This window comes from Vulpes vulpes, chromosome 1, assembly GCF_048418805.1.
Source record: "Vulpes vulpes isolate BD-2025 chromosome 1, VulVul3, whole genome shotgun sequence".
Taxonomy (NCBI): Eukaryota; Metazoa; Chordata; class Mammalia; order Carnivora; family Canidae; genus Vulpes; species Vulpes vulpes.
Window position 1 is genome coordinate 19526646 of NC_132780.1, and position 16048 is coordinate 19542693.

General features: G+C 52.2%; 1 protein-coding gene across 2 annotated transcripts; it reads left to right on the forward strand.

Annotated features, from left to right (window-relative positions):
• The first annotated feature begins 7940 nt into the window (after window positions 1-7940).
• Window positions 7941-15206, forward strand: MYADM (myeloid associated differentiation marker). Of its 2 annotated transcripts, XM_072758468.1 has the most exons (4): window positions 8139-8206; window positions 8528-9507; window positions 11397-11472; window positions 12897-15206. In XM_072758468.1, exon 4 carries the CDS (start codon window positions 12899-12901, stop codon window positions 13865-13867), a length of 969 nt encoding a protein of 322 aa, XP_072614569.1. In that variant the 5' UTR covers window positions 8139-8206; window positions 8528-9507; window positions 11397-11472; window positions 12897-12898; the 3' UTR covers window positions 13868-15206. The 2 variants fall into 2 exon arrangements, with proteins under 2 accessions (XP_025841010.1, XP_072614569.1); XM_025985225.2 differs by lacking the exon at window positions 8528-9507 and having other exon boundaries at window positions 7941-8206.
• Window positions 15207-16048: the final 842 nt, after the last annotated feature.

Sequence of the window (16048 nt, forward strand, 5' to 3'; positions counted from 1 at the left end):
CATCTGCAGCTTCTCCCCATGCCAGAGATCAGGGGAGTGAAAGTCCCAACCGTCTAATCACTGGGTTGGTCCTCCTGGCCACCAGCCCCTGCCCTTGGGTGGAGTCCAAAATTCACCTCCTTAACACAACAAAAGACACAATTATCAATCCTTCTCACAGGAAATCCCAAGGGTTTCAGGAGCTGTGATCCCGGAAATGTGGATGATATGAGGAATATATATTTGATCATTGGACTAATTATAGATTTCTTACAAATCATACAGCAATACTCAAACATTCCTTAAAAAGAAAAAAAAAAGGGAAGTTCGGAGTGCTTCCTCTTCCATTTTCTTCTGTTCTATTCTGAATGTTCTGGTCTGTTCCATTGTTCTATTTATCTAGACTTGTGCCAACACCACACTCACCCAATTATTTGGCTTCGTAAGTAAGTCTTGTTTTTTTTTTTTTTTTTTAAGTTTATTTATGTAAGTAATCTCTACACCCAACATGGGGCTCAAACTCACGACCCCAGAATCAAGAGTTAAGCACTCTTCCGACTGAGCCAGCCAGGCACCCCTGCACTCTCATTATTGTACAACCATCATCACTATACATTTCCAGCACTTTCTCAACAACCCACACTAAAACTCTGTATCACTTAAACACTAGCTCCCATTTCTCCCTGCCTCTAGCCCCTAGTAATTACTATTCTACTTTCTGTATCCATAGGTTTTAATATGGGAGGTCTTGCATGTAAGTGGAGTCATACAGTATTTGTCCTTTTGTGTCTGGCTTGTTTCACGCAGTATAATGTCCTCCAGGTTCATCTGTGTTGTAAGCATGTGTCAGAATTTCCTTCCTTTAAAACACTGAGTTTTGGAGCACCTGCATGGCTCATTTGGTTAGGTGTCTGCCTTTGGCTCAGGTCATGATCCCAGGTCCTGGGATTAAGTCGAGCATCAGGCTCCCTGCTCATCCGGGAGTATGCTTCTCCCTCTGCCCCTTCTTGTGAGCGTGCTCTTACTCTCTCTCTCTCTGTTAAATAAATAAATAAAATGTTTTTAAAAAGGGATGCCTGGGTGGCTCTGTGGATGAGCATCTGCCTTTGACTCAGGGCGTGATCCCAGAGTCTCAAAGTCTCATGTCTTGGGATCAAGTCCCACAGTGGGCTCCCTGCAGGGAGCCTGCTTCTCCCTCTGCCCATGTCTCTGCCTCTCTCTCTCTCTCTCTCTGTGTGTCTCTCATGAATAAATAGAATCTTTTTTAAAAATCTAAAAAAACAAAAACAAAAAACACTGAGTTTTGGAACACCTGGAGCTCAGTCAGTTAAGCACCTGACTCTTGACTTGGGCTGAGGTCATGATCTCAGGGTCACTTGAGCCCCACATCAGGCTCCACACTGGGCATGCAGTCTGCTTAAGATTCTCTCTCTCTCTCTCTCCCCCTCTGCCCTTCCCCACCTCTCTCTCTTTAAAAAAAAAAAAAAAAAAAAAAAACTATTAAAAAAATCCAATCCCCACTGAGTTCTGGGGAAATACATTACCCAGCAATAGGTGACTAGTACAGAGATATGTAGATGCTGATGAGTTGGAGAGGGAATACAGGAAGCAAACCTGATAGGTGACAGGACTTGATGGTGTCCTGGATGCAGGCCTTGAGACTATCAGTGATGACTTAGCATTCTGGCTTGTGCAACTGGATAAGGGCTGGTGATACTCACTGGTATGGTGTGTACTGCATTGGGAATGACAAGGTCCTGGAGCAAAGGTCATCAGTTCATTTGGACTTTTGTGTCATCCAAGTGGAGGCACAGCAAGTGCCTGGATACATACATCTGGAGCTTGGAGGAGAGATCTGGGTTATGGTCTATCCCTGTGAGTCATAGCAGAGGTGACCAGGAGTTTCTCCCAGTTTCTTTCCTCTGTAATAGAAGGTTTATCTCGACATAGAGATATCTCAACATATCTCTCTTCAGTTTTCCCCAACCGAAGACTAGATCCTCCAGTCTCCTTTACAGCTTTGCGTGATCAGGCAGCTAAGCTCTGGACAATGGGATGTGTATAATTTCAGGATTACACCATCAAAAAGAAGGAATCATGCCAACCTCTCTCTCTTCCCCTCTTCCTCCTGGAGGCGATGCCAACATAGTAGTATGATCTGGATCACATGCTGGATCCCAGGCAGAAGTCCTATTGAAGATGACAAAGCAACAAGGGAGAATGGTTCCTTGACACCATGGAAGTATCATATCAACCTTGGATTGCTAACTCTTGGACTGCTACAAGGGAGAGAACTGTATCATTACCTTGTCTTGGCCTGCCTTGTCTAATATGGTAGCCATTAGCCACATGGGGCTATGGAACACTGGACATGTGTGGCTAGTGTCACACCTTAAAATTTTTTATTAAATAATAAATAAATAAATATTAAATTAAATTAAATTAAATATGTTGTTAAAATTAACCCTTTCCAGGATGCCTGGGTAGCTCAGTGGTTGAGCATCTGTCTTGGGCTCAGGTGGTGATCCTGGGGTGCTGGGATCAAGTCCCGCATCCAGTTCACCATATGGAGCCTGCTTATGTCCTTCTGCCTATGTCTCTGCCTCCCTCTGTGTCTTTCATGAATAAATATATAAAATCTTTTTTAATTAACCCTTTCCTTCTACATCATTTTATTTTATTATTATTTTTTAAGATTTTATTTATTTATTCATGAGAGACACGGAGAGAGAGAGGCAGAGACACAAGCAGAGGGAGAAGCAGGCTCCATGTGGGGAGCTGGACGTGGGACTCGATCCCAGGTCTCCAGGATCAGGCCCTGGGCCGCAGGCGGCACCAAACCGCTAAGCCACCCAGGCTGCCCTCTACATCATTTTAATGTGGCTACTAGAAAATTTTAAATTGCACACATGGCTCATATTATTATTATTATTATTATTTTATTGGTCAGCCCTGGTTTCCAGTTACTGATATTTTGCCTTTGCTGATCTAGCATCTTCACTACTACGTGGATCATTTACCCATTGGTGCCACCCAAAGCCAGGTGTGTACAAGATCCCCCGGCAAGAGTTGGTCATGAGAAGAGCAGGGGCTCAAGGAAGAATTTTGAGGAACTCTACTATTCAAAGGACCATGAGCTTGTAAGAGAGTCAGAGAAGGGACCCAATGTAGCAGAAGGAAAACCAGGAGAATGATGTGTCATGTGATCCTAGAGGACAGTGTTTCGGGTTGGAAGAAGTTACCAATAGCATCAGTTACTTGAGAGATCAGAAAGTTAAAAACTGAAAACAAAACAAAACAAAACACAACACAAAATTGTTCAATATGGTAGGAAACTGTATTAGTTTGCTCGGGCTGCCTAAGAAAGCACTATGGACTGGGTGATATAGAAATTTACGGAATTTACAGAAATAAACAGAATTTATTTTCTCATAGTTGTGCAAGTTAGAAACCCCAGATCAGGGACGTCTAGGTGGCTCAGTGGTTGAGAATCTGCCTTTGGCTCAGGGCATGATCCCAGACTCCCAGGACTGAGTCCCACATCGGGCTCTTTGCATGGAGGCTGCTTGTCCTTCTGCCTATGTCCCTGCCTCTCTCTGTCCGTCATGAATAAATAAATAAAATCTTTAAAAAAAAAAAAAAAAGAAAGAAAAGAAACCCCAGATAAAAGTGTCTTCAGTGTTGTTTTTTTCTGAGGTCCCTCTTGCTTGGCTCATAGACCATCATGTCTTCCCTGTGTCTTCACACGGTCACAGTGTGGCCGTATTAATTCCATTGAACTGTACACTTTAAAGATGGTCTAAAAAGGGGCTCCTGGGTGGCTCAGTCAGTTAAGCGTCTGCTTTCAGCTCAGGTTGTGATCCTGGGGTCCTGGGATTGAGCCCTGCATCAGGCTTCCTGCTCGGCTAAGAGTCTGCTTCTCCCACTCCCTCTGCTTCCCCCCACTTTCATGCTTTGTCACACGTGCATTTGTGTGCTCTCTCTCAAATAAAAATCTTTAAAAAAAAGATGGTTAAACAGTAACATTTAACAGTATGTTACATGTATTTTTAGGACAATTTAAAATAACTATTATTTCTTGAAAGGTCAGTGAAAAATTCTTTGAGTAAGAGATACAGACTATCCAGAAAGAGGAAGAATAGTAATAGGAATAGCAAGGCTATGAGTAAAAGGATGTATTTAAAAATCACACAGCTAAGAAGGATTGACATGAAGTAATTGCTAGAGGAAGGCCGTCCTGGAAATAGAGTCAGGTCTGTGGTTTTAGGAGATTGAGGGGCTTCCCAGAGGATGGCTTCTATCATCTCTCAAGTAAAGGAGGCAGATCATAGGCTGAGAATGGGTTGGGCTAGAGGCAGAAAGTGTGTCTGAGGTGGAAGAGGATAAAAATAGGGCACTTGTCACCATGGAAATGACAATGTGTTGACCAGATGATAGCAGCAGGACTGTGGGCAATGTTGAGAGCAGTGGAGTTCAGCCATCATGTATTCACGGTGGAACCACTCCATCTGTAAGGTGATTTTCTTTGGGAATGCCCAGTTGCTTAGAGACAAGCTCAGGGGGAAAAAATACAAAAACAACAACCTGCCTTTTTTCTTCTCCCAGACTGGGGCCAGAGGGCCCCTTACCAGAAGGGCAGGGGCGCCTGGGTGGGGGTTAAGTGTCCCAACCCTTGATTTCAGCACAGGTCATGATCTCAGGATTGTGAGATCCAGCTCTGGGTGGGGCTCTGAGCTCAGTGGGGAGTCTGCTTGAGATTCTCTCTCTCTCTCTCCTCACCTGCATCTCCCCCTTCTCTCTCTCTAAAATAAACAAATAGATAAATCTTTAAAAAAAAGGGGGGGGGCAGAAAGGCAAAGGAGCGTCAGATGCATAACATGGCAAGAGTGTTATTGAAATGATGGACCATGGAGGAACCCCTGGGTGGCTCAGTCAGTGAAGCATCTCCCTTTGGCTGAGGTCATGATCTCAGGGTCCTGGGATGGAGCCCTGCATCGGGCTCCCTGCCCAGCAGAGTCACCTTCTCCCTCTTCCTCTGCCCCTCCCCCTGCCTGTGTATGCACATGTGTGTTCTCTTTCTTTCAAATAAATAAAATCTTAAAAAGAGAAAGAAAGAAAGAAAGAAAGAAAGAAAGAAAGAAAGAAAGAGAAAAAGAAAGAAAGGAAGAAAGAAAATAAATGATGGACCATGCAGTCATACCCATAGGAAAGACAGGATGGGCTGTTGTGGGTTCCTATCAAGTTATGAAGATATGATAAACTTAGGGATCTTGGGGAGAGGACATCATCCTGGGTTATCCAGGTGGGCCCTAAAGCCAATGGTAAATGTCCTAATATCCTAATAAGAGGGGCGGGAAGATCAGAGACAGAAGAGGAGAAGAGTAGGTGACATAACAACAGAGGGGAGACCCTGGAGTGATGAGGCCACAAGACAAGGAACCCACAGTTACAAAAAGCTGGAAGGAGCAAGGAACCCATTCTAAGAAGAGTGAGTAAGGCCATGCTGATAATTTGATTTCAGACTTCTGGCCTCCAGGACTGTGAAAGAATAAATTTCTGTGTTCTGAGTCACCAAGACTGATGGTTGTTACTGCAGCCCTAGGAATCTAATACAGGTGTATAGTAGTACTGTCACACCTTCCCCTGGGGTTACATTAATTCTCTGATTGTTCTTCAAGAACCTTGATCTTCTAATACCCCATAGGTTCCATTCTGGTTAACCACGTTTATGATGTAATGCTGATAAGACCTGAAAAGCAGGAAGGAGCAGACCGATACGCGGTAGGTCTTATTGAGACAGACACATGCCAGGGCATGATAGATAAACACCATGAAAATTGGGGAACTCGTCACCTCAAGGAAATTACTGAGAATCGGGTAGTCTGAGGACAGTGGGAATATGCCATCCAGATGAAGTTACTACATCTCATTCGCCACAACAAATGAGATAAAATCTCCAAGAGGAGGTATTCCTTAGCCTGCTTGATGCTCACGTAGAAGGCATTCATAAATACTTGATGAATTAATGCAAATTTCAAATGGACCCGGAGTATGGAAAGATCTGTGTGATATTGATAAAACAGAGTTCCCTAAGACCCTTGTGATTCCTGAGTGGCAACGGTTAGAGGAGAATCTTTTTTATTCAACATAAGCCCCTTTCAACCATACCTGAGTTTATGGTAATAAGATGAGTCTTGGTGAGCCCCTAGGTGGCTCAGGATGGGGGGTGGTTGCCAGAGAAATCAATCCCGTGGTTGGAAGGTCGGACTTTTCAGCCTTAGTCCCTGACCTCCTGGTAGGAGATTGAGCTTCATCACCAACAGCCAATGATTTAATCAACCATCCACTATGGGAATTTCCATAAAAGTGCTTTCTTGAGTTCTGTAAGCCACTCTCTAGCAAATTATGGAACCTTAAAAGGGGGTTATGGGAGACCCTGATTTATGATCAGTTGATCACGAGTATGGAACACCTGGGATTTGATCTGGAATCTGAATGGGGGGGAGTGTCTTGTGGGACTGTGGGGTCTGCATAACTTCAGGTCAAGAGTGTACCCAGATTCAAACAGAATTAAATCTGTTTTGAAGATTTTTGGTGTGCTTGGCTGGCTCAGTCAGTAGAATATACGACTCTTGATCTTGGGGTTGTGAGTTCAAACGCTGTGTTGTATGTAGAGATTACTTAAAAATATAACTTTTAAAAAATCATTGGACACTCAGTAGTTGGTGTCTAGAGGGTTACAGATTGGTTGTTGGTGTGAAAAAAAGCCCCACACATTCAGTGTCAGACACAGTGGGAGTGAAAAACAGCCCATAATCTGTATCCAGGTGAACTCCTCCCCAAAAACCTCTATTATAGAGAATGCTGTTAATCCATCTGGTGGATCAGATGACCTCACTGTGGCTCTCCATCAGCCTCCCCAGTGCTGGCTCAACGGGCTCATGAGCAAAGTCTATATACATGGATTTGCCTCACCAAAGTTTAGCCAGCTGTGTCACTGATAAAGGCCTGTCTTGGTGAGCCCCCAGTGTGGTAGGTTTCCTAGGGAGATCAGCCAAATATCTGGTCACCTGAGAATTATGCTGGGCTCCCTCTATCATGAATTGAGCAATGACTTTTTCCTCCCTGGAATAATTAAATCTGGGTTGTTATTTGCTTTCTTGCCTTACCCACTCCTGCCAACAGCAGCATCTGTGTACCCACTGAATGGCCCTATTCACCATCATGTTGACCCACACAATATTGCTTCTGATCAAGAAACTCCGTTTATTAGGAAGTCGGTGGGCAGGCCCACGTACTCCATCAGCCCAAAGCAGCGAGCTTCACAGAACAGAGGTACAGCCTGTTTGAGATTGCATTATGGTGCCAGGTTGAAGACAACATCCTTGGTTTTGGGTGCTGCGTAGGGTAAACACTGAACCGGGCGCACATGCTAGGTGCCAGATCACACAGACCCAGGAATCCCAAGGTATCACTTCTCAAGATCACACCCGATGACTCATTCTTTACCTTTGTTTCCCCTTTTTGTTATCCTGAACTCTGCTGTTTGGGGATTTTGGCTCCTCAAGGAAAACACTTCCATCAGAGAGCAAATTGTGTGAGTGAAGGCCACCCCTGGACTATTTGGGGTATCTCAGGAGTGCCACGATGCGGTCAGGCAGAGAGGGTAGTCACCTCTTTGATGACTGTGGCAGGAAGCAGGAGAGACAAGCCTCTGCACTGGGGGCCAAGGAAGTGTGTGAGTAGAACCTGGGGACCGCGCTGGAGAACCTCCAACTGGCTCCATGTCCTGACTCAGCAGGTAGGGTGGGATGCCAGGCTCATGGAGACCCCTTCCCCTAAGCAGAGCACAGAGTGGCTGAGAGGGTCTGTGCCTATCCCTTTTGCAAGGGCACAAAAGTGGGCATGCACGCTCCTCATCCCTCCCCCACCCCCCCATACTGCCTAGCTCCGGGCTTCCAGGCCCCCCAGCCCCTCCCACCTCCGTAGGGCACGCAGCCTGGTAGACCCGGCTCACGGACCCCAACAGACCACCCTACTCCGTCGCGACGCGCGCGTCTTCCACCGTAGGGCTGAGTCTCAAAGCCTCCTTAGTTGTCTTCCTGGGAGGCACCCAGCGGCAGCAGCGTCCGGTTAGCTCAGCGTCGCGGAGCATCCGCAGCCGCCACCAGGCCCCGCCCAGAGGCAGCCGAGAGCAAGGCCTCGCCAGGAACGACTGCAGAGCGCGGTGAGTGAGCAGGGCCAGCGGGGAGGGACCCAGGCGTCCCGGTCCCCGCCCCTACCCCGGGCAGGCTTCCCGACCTTCTGCTTCTGCTTGCTTCCTGACGCCGTCGATCAGTTTAGGGCCCCAGAGCCGCCCTGAGAAGGGACCCCGCAGACCCTCCCTGTTCTGGGCCTCGGGCAGACCCGCTCCTTGGGCCCCTCTCTTCTTGCAGAAACCTGGAATCTGACGCCCCCCTGCCCCCCAGCCCTGTCCTCAGGGAGCTTCTGAGCCCCTCCCTCTATCGGGGAGCCAGGAATGCAGGCCAAAAATATCTCTCCGTTCCAGACCGAGGCGGCTCGGCGTGCAATCACATCTGAGCGGATGAAAACCCAGGAGTCTGCGCTTTGATCGCTCTTTGCGCCAAGAGCCTGGGCCCCCAGCCTAGGCGTTATTTGGAACCTGGGAGTCCGTGCCTCCGACTCCCACTGCCCTAGATCCAGGCGTCTGGCTAACGACAGCCCTGCCCCTGCCCCCACCGACGGTGACATCTGGGACCTGGGAGTCTCGCCCACCGATCCCTAACACCGCGAATCCCAGTGTAAATGAGGATTTGGGGGCCCAAGAGTCGGGGACCTCAGCCCACAAACCTCTTAGAGCCTAGGGATCGGCAGCCTCAACTATTCCCCCTTTCCGAGACCCAAGAGACAGAGAGACCTTAGCCCACAGACCCCATTTAACTGAGAGGCCTGGTCTCCCACCCTGCTGCCACCCAGAGGTCCAAGCTTGCATCCATCCTGGAAGAGTCGGGCTGGAGCGGACGGGGAGGGGAGGGGGCCGGAAGGGAGAGGAAGAATTGAGTGAGGTGAGACTGGGGTGGAGACCTGGGCTGGGGGCTCTGTCCTAAACAGATGCTAAACAGACGGGTTGCCGTGGCAACGGCCATCCTGGGCCTCGCCTGGAGACTGCGCTAGGGCCGAGTCGGGGAGGGCAGCCCCCAGGAGCCCCCACACCGCCAGCTGTTGTGTCTTCCTGTTTTGTCACCACGGCAACGGTGACCTCAGCCTTCCACCCCCACCGCCGGCTGGGCAGAAGAGCCTAGGTCCGTTTCTCCCCGGGAGGGGCGTGGTCTTTCATCGGCCCCGCCTCGGGGGTGGGGCTGGGATACCCCTGGTCCAGGGAGTCTCAGCCCGAAACCCCGCGCTCGGGCCGGGTCCCCGGCCCCGCCCCCGCCCCCGCCCCCACCCCAGCCCGCCAACCCCACCCAGTAAGCAAACCCAGTCTGCAGCTGCCGCCTCTGCTCTGCAGCAGCCGCCACAGCCGAAGAGGTGAGGCTGCCTACGGGGACCCCCCGGCGCGGAAGCTGCAGTCAGGATTCCTGGGCGCAGGGGGAGGAGAGGGGTGGGGTCCCGAATGTCTGAATCTCTAGAAAGACTGGGCATGGATCAGAACTCGGGTTCTGGAGAGGAGAGTGCTTGGGACGTGCACTCATACAGGTCATCCATCTGAAAGAGAAAGGAACGGGGGCCCAGACTCCTGGGTCTGAGGGAGGAGGCGGGGGTGGGTGGGTGCTGGACTCCTGGGTCTGAGGGATGAGGCTGGGGGCCTGGACTCCTGGGTCTGAGGGAGGAAGGGCTGGGGGCCCTGACTCCTGGGTCCGAGGGAGGAGGGGCTGGGGTCTGGACTCCCAGGTCTGAGGGAAGAGGGGGCTGCGGCCTGGGCTCCTAGGTCTGAGAGCCAAGAGGGATGGGGACTCCTCTGTGTCCTGGTTGAAGGGGGCTGATACCCAGTATGACAAGGTATCCAGGAGGGGAGGAGTTTGGGTTTGGGTTTGGGAAAGAGAGTACCCTTCCCCGGTCCCCTCCCCTCCATTCTGGGAACAAAATTCGAACTCTGGGCCTGGCTGAGACCCAGCATCGTGTTCCCTAAAGCGAGGACGGCTCAGGGAAGCTGATATCCTAAGGCCGAGAGAAGCCAAGGCTGAGGCCAGCGCCCTAGGGTTGCCGATACCGGAGGTTGGGGTTTAGGGACGCGATTCTCAGTCTGAGTGATGGGGTGTGGTGTTCGGCCTGGAGGTGGCGAGAGACGATGGGGCGTGGCCGGGGGGGAGCCCTTAGCTGCGCAGGGAAGCCGAAGGGGTGTTTCCTCTCCTTGGCAGTCTTCGGCGGTGCATTCCTGAGTTCTGACCTCAGGCGGCGGCTGGAAGCCGGGCGGGTGGAGCCGGACCCCTCCCCTCCGGGCGGGCGCAGCGCAGCGCAGCGCAGCCCACCTCCTTCCTTGGGGCACTTCTGGAATTGTGACTCGCGTTCTTACCCCTTCCGTGCTCGGGGCCGGCAGTACCCGCTTTCTAAAGTGTGCGAGTGTAGGCTGGTCCTGACTTCCTCCTAACGGGTTTTCGAAGGGCGTTGGGAGTGGGGGCGGGAGGCGGCCGACTCCCGCCTGCCCCTCCCAGGTGGCCAGCCCCCGCCGAGAGACCTGACTTCCGAGGGGTGGTGGGAGGTGTGGCTACTAGCCTTTGCGCTGGATTCCAGCACCGCAGTTTCCGGCTTGGGGTGGGGGTGGGGGTGTTCCTCTAGGCAAACCGCGGGAGCCGCTCGCTCTCAGAGACTCTCTTGGGGTACAGGCTCCCAGGCCCCGCTCTAGGGACCCAGAAGCCACATTTTTGAAGGACCCAGAAATTCAGGTCCTCCTAGGTGGACCCCCCCCCCCCCCCCCCCCGTCTCCTAAATCCACGAGGGGGGCGGGCCATCCCGGAGGTCCCAGCACCGCCTTCCGGACCACATTCCAGATGGCTGGGCCGACTCGAAGCCTTATAAGGCAGGAGACGCCGCGCCGGGCCTGGCCGCCGGCCCCGCAGCCACCGCCCAGGGCCCTCCCGCCCGCGGCTTTCTCGGGCCGGGGCAGGGTTAAGATCACCCACACCCACGCCGGCCTGCGCGGGGCGTGCACTTTCACCAGCTGCCCTCCGTTCCCGCCCCCGCAGCTTGGGGACTGGGGAGGAAGAAGGGGCGGGGCTTCCCTGAGGTCACCTCCCGGACCTCTCCCGACTCGCCGCCAAGTCCCCGCCCTGGCTGGCGCGGCGCCCAGGGCTGCAGGGCCAGGCCGGGCGTCCTGGGCGAGCCCCCGCGGCGGGCGGTTGGTCGCCTGGGTCCCGGGGGGGCGGGGCCGGGCTTGGACCCGGCGCTGACTCCGTCCCGCCCTCCTGTGTTCCGACTAGCCTTTTCCCGGCGTCAGGCTTACACCACCTCCGGAGCCGGATCTTTCTCCGTCGGGGTTCTCCGCAGAGACCGCTGGTGAGTGAGCCTGGACTCCCGTGCCTGAGGGAGGAGAGGCTGGCGTCGGGACTCCTGGGTCTGCGGGAGGAGGGAGCTTCCCACCTAGACTTTTGGGTCTGGGAGGAGCACCTGGGGACCTGGACTCCTAGATCCGGAGAGAAGGACCTGGGAGTTTGGTTTCCAAGGAAAGAGACCCAGACACCTTTGTACCTGAGAAAGAGGTGTGTCCAGGAACTGGGCTCCTGTGTCCTCAGGGTCTCTGCAGGGACAGCGAGGCAAGGTTAGAGCCTCTTTTACTGCCTTCCTGTGTGTCTGACCCTGGAAGGAGGAAGTTTTTTTTCCCCCCTGTGGCTAACAGGTCTTATGAGCTTTTTAGGAGTGGCAGCTGAGATTAGATGTCCTAGGGAGGATCTGGACACCTGGTCCGGAAGAGGCTGGGCCCTCTATCCCTAAGGGTCTTTAGGACAAGGAGGCAGAAGGTGTAGGTTCTAGAGGATACAGAAGAAAAAAGCTGATTTCCCAGACTACAGGTGTCTGGTGTGCCCAAGGCTGAGGGCCCAGAGTCCTGAGGTCTGAAACTATGTTAACTGGACGTGAGAGGCCTGGAGATTTCAGTGGAAGGGACTGGGGCACTGGACAGTCAAGAATCTGGAGCACTGAGTTTCTTGAAAGTCGGGGAATTTGGAGATTGGACTCCATGGTGGGGAGGGGCACAGGCAGGTGGAAGTTCAGTGTCCCTGGGTGAAATGCACCAGCCCCAAATCCCAAGTGGGATTCAGATTTGAGGGCGTGGGCTCTTGATCTCTGAGGTTGGGGGTGGGCATGAGAAGATGGGCTCCTGAGACCTCAGACCCAGTTCCAGAAACAGGCTGGGAGGTTGGAAGCTCTGATTACATGTGGGTCCCTGAGAACGTTCGCATGTGGAGGTTGGACTCTTGAATGTCTGGAGATTGGAAATGCCTGTGAAAGAAGGAAGATAGGTGCAGAGGCCTGGGTGTCCAAAGGGAGGTGGAGCTCTCTGAAGCAGAGCTCTTATTCTGATGCAGCAGGGTTGGGGAGGTTTTAGAGGGGAGTCTTGATTTGCTGGGTGGCTGAGTCCGTGGGGGAGTGAGGGCAGCTTTGAGTGTCTGGCGGGGAAGAAAGATGGATGGCTTTATAGTCATTGGGTTGCAGAGAGAGGAAAGGAGAGAAGTGGCCTAGACTCTGGGGTTCTGACATGGGAGGTGGAAAACCTGAGTCCAGAGGAAGGAGGGGGCTGGGACCTGGGTGACCACCTCATCCCCATAGGCCCACAACTGTCCCACTTTGAAGACTGAAAAGTTGACCCCTGGGTACCTCCCAGCCAGAGTCTGGGTTACTTTGTCCAGGAGGCAGGAAGGGCTGAGAGCCTGGATTCCCACGTATGGAGCCCTCTAAGGACACTTCCTTTCCCTTCTTCCCAGCCATGCCTGTGACGGTGACCCGCACGACCATCACAACCACCACGTCATCATCCTCAGGCCTGGGCTCCCCAACCATCGTGGGGTCCCCTCGGGCGCTGACCCAGCCCCTGGGCCTCCTCCGTCTGCTGCAGCTGCTGTCCACCTGTGTGGCCTTCTCCCTGGTGGCCAGTGTGGGTGCTTGGACCGGGGCCATGGGCAACTGGTCCATGTTCACATGGTGCTTCTGCTTCGCTGTGACCCTCATCATCCTAATAGTCGAGTTAGGTGGCCTCCAGTCCCGCTTCCCCCTGTCCTGGAGAAACTTCCCCATCACCTACGCCTGCTACGCTGCCCTCTTCTGCCTGTCGGCCTCCATCATCTACCCCACCACCTACGTTCAGTTCCTGTCTCACGGCCGCTCCCGGGACCATGCCATCGCCGCCACTGCCTTCTCCTGCATCGCTTGTGTGGCTTATGCCACCGAAGTGGCCTGGACCCGGGCCCGTCCCGGAGAGATCACTGGCTACATGGCCACCGTGCCGGGCCTGCTCAAGGTGCTGGAGACCTTTGTGGCCTGCATCATCTTCGCCTTCATCAGCAGCCCCTCCCTATACCAGCACCAGCCGGCCCTGGAGTGGTGTGTGGCCGTCTACTCCATCTGTTTCATCCTGGCGGCTGTGGCCATCCTACTGAACCTGGGGGACTGCACCAACATGCTGCCCATCTCCTTCCCCAGTTTTCTGTCGGGCCTGGCCCTGCTCTCCGTCCTGCTGTATGCCACGGCTCTGGTTCTCTGGCCGCTCTACCAGTTCAACGAGAAGTATGGTGGCCAGCCCCGTCGGTCGAGGGATGTTAGCTGCGCCGACAGGCACACCTACTACGTGTGTACCTGGGACCGCCGCCTGGCTGTGGCCATCTTGACAGCCATCAACCTGCTGGCTTACGTGGCTGACCTGGTGTACTCGGCCCGCCTGGTTTTTGTTAGGGTTTGAGGCTCCCACAAAGGAGGCTCTCGATTCCCTTTTGTTGGCAGAGGTTTCTTTCCTGAGTTCTTATTTCTTCTTCCTGGCTACCTCTCTCCTACCTCTCTCATTTCCTTCCTGATTCGTCTTGACCCCTTCTGTTTCTTTACTCCACTCTCCTGTTTCCTCTTGCTCCATCTTTACCTATTCTGTTCCTTGCTTCTTTTTCTGGTCCTCGTTTGTTTTCTCACCTGCCTGTCTCCTGGCCACCTCTGTCCCAATTTCTCTCTTATGATTTACTTGGGAGCTCTGAGACTTCTTTCTTCTCTGCCCCTACTCCACTGCCTACCCACACCCCCTGCCTCCGAAGGTGCTGAGCTCCACAACCCACACCCCTCTCTGCAGCTGTTCATACTCTGGGCCTCCCGAGGGGTCTCATTGCCAAAGCATGTAAGCCCGCCCTGCTTGTGCCTTAGCTGGTGTGTATGTGTGTGTTGGGGGGAGGGGATGGGTAGCTAGGGATGGGCTCCATTTCTCCTGGTGGAGGGGGGTGTACATTACATGTCCCCTTAAGATTAAAAAAAAAAAATCTGGAGGCCAATGATTTCCAGTGGGCATGAGGCTTAAAGCACAGACCCTGGGTCCCTGGGCCCTGTCTTGGCACCCAGCCTCACCAGAGACTGGCTCCAGGATTTTGGCTAAGCTTACTAAAAATCCATTGCCCAGAGACCATCATAAAGGAAGAAAAGGGTGGATGCTTTCCATCCCAGCTGCTCTCTGGGTTATTGAAAAAGTGGCTGGCAAAGAACTGTATGGGCTTAAGGACAACTGTCTGAAGTATTTATGGGGGGCAGGGATGTGGCTCTCCTGCCTCAGTGTTAAAAAGCATATACTGCCTTTGCTGGGAGAAGAGGATGGCCACTGCCGGCCTTAAAGGCAACGTCAGCCTGGGTTTGTTTATCTTTTCCTTTTCCTGGTCATGAGGGCAAAACCTACTGGGTGGCCCTTATCTAAAAGGAGAAGTTTCTTTCTCAATGTCTTTTTCTTGGGGGTGGGTGGGTGGGGATTGCTGTTGCCATAGAGGAACGAACTACATTGCTCGAACTGCATTGCTTGAGTGTGGTACACACACACACACATACACACACACACGTGTGTTTCTGCATGCTAGTTGCTTCCTGTAGCTGCTTCCTGCTTCTCGGGACTCACATGCATAACATCATATATATAAATGTATAAATATATATTTTATTTTTTTTTAAATTCCCTGGAGCTTTTGGTTCCCATCAATCCCTGCTGGGACTTGTCCATTCCCTCACTCCCACATCCATAATTTTTTTTTTTACATCAATATAAAGATCAAAGAAAAGCTGTGTTTGCTTTATTGTTGGGGAGGGCTCCAGGAGAGGGGGAAGATCTGGATTCTTGGGTCTGGTTGGAGAGGGGGCCTGGGGCCAAGACCAGTTTGGCCTTTGGATCTCCCAATTTACTCTCACACCAGGAGAACGGAGTTAGGATTAAAATGAATAAGATTTATCCCTCCTTGGAGTCCCAAGAGCACTTCAGAAATACAGTGAATACTGTACAGTGTTTCTATAGAAATACTCTACACTTGAGTGCAACATCTCCTCCCAAAATTAACTTCTCAGGTTCCCCATCTCCATAACAGGCTCTCAGGGTTGAGGACCCAGGCAGTGGTTCTTTGCATCTGCTCTGTCAGTTGCTCACTAGACACTGTCTGTCCTTCCTCACTGTCCCCTGGTCCAGGCTCCTGACCCAGCTCAGGTATCCTTTTGTTTGTCCTGAACTAGCACTCCAGCCCCCTCCTTGACTAGCTCACCTCTTGCTCACCCTGGCCCCAGGGGGAAGCTTCTAGCACCCAGGTCTGACAGTGACCCCTCCCCCCCACCTGCTCATATCCATATCTGCCTACAGGTAATACCGCAGCTCCTCACTCTGGGCCTCCAGGATCAGACCCTACCTACACCCCCACCCTCAGCTCCATCTTATCCTCAGTTCTAAGCTCCCTGACACAACTGGTCCATAGAAGACCTCTATAAACAGCAAAGGAATCATTACCTCCTGCAAAGAAGCTCTGTCCCACAGGAGGTCCTGTTGCTTGTTTCTGCAGCTCGAGGAGAACCACAAATACATAGACACAAATCTGCAACCATCCCAGGGTCATGCAACTCATGTTCTGCACTTCCATCC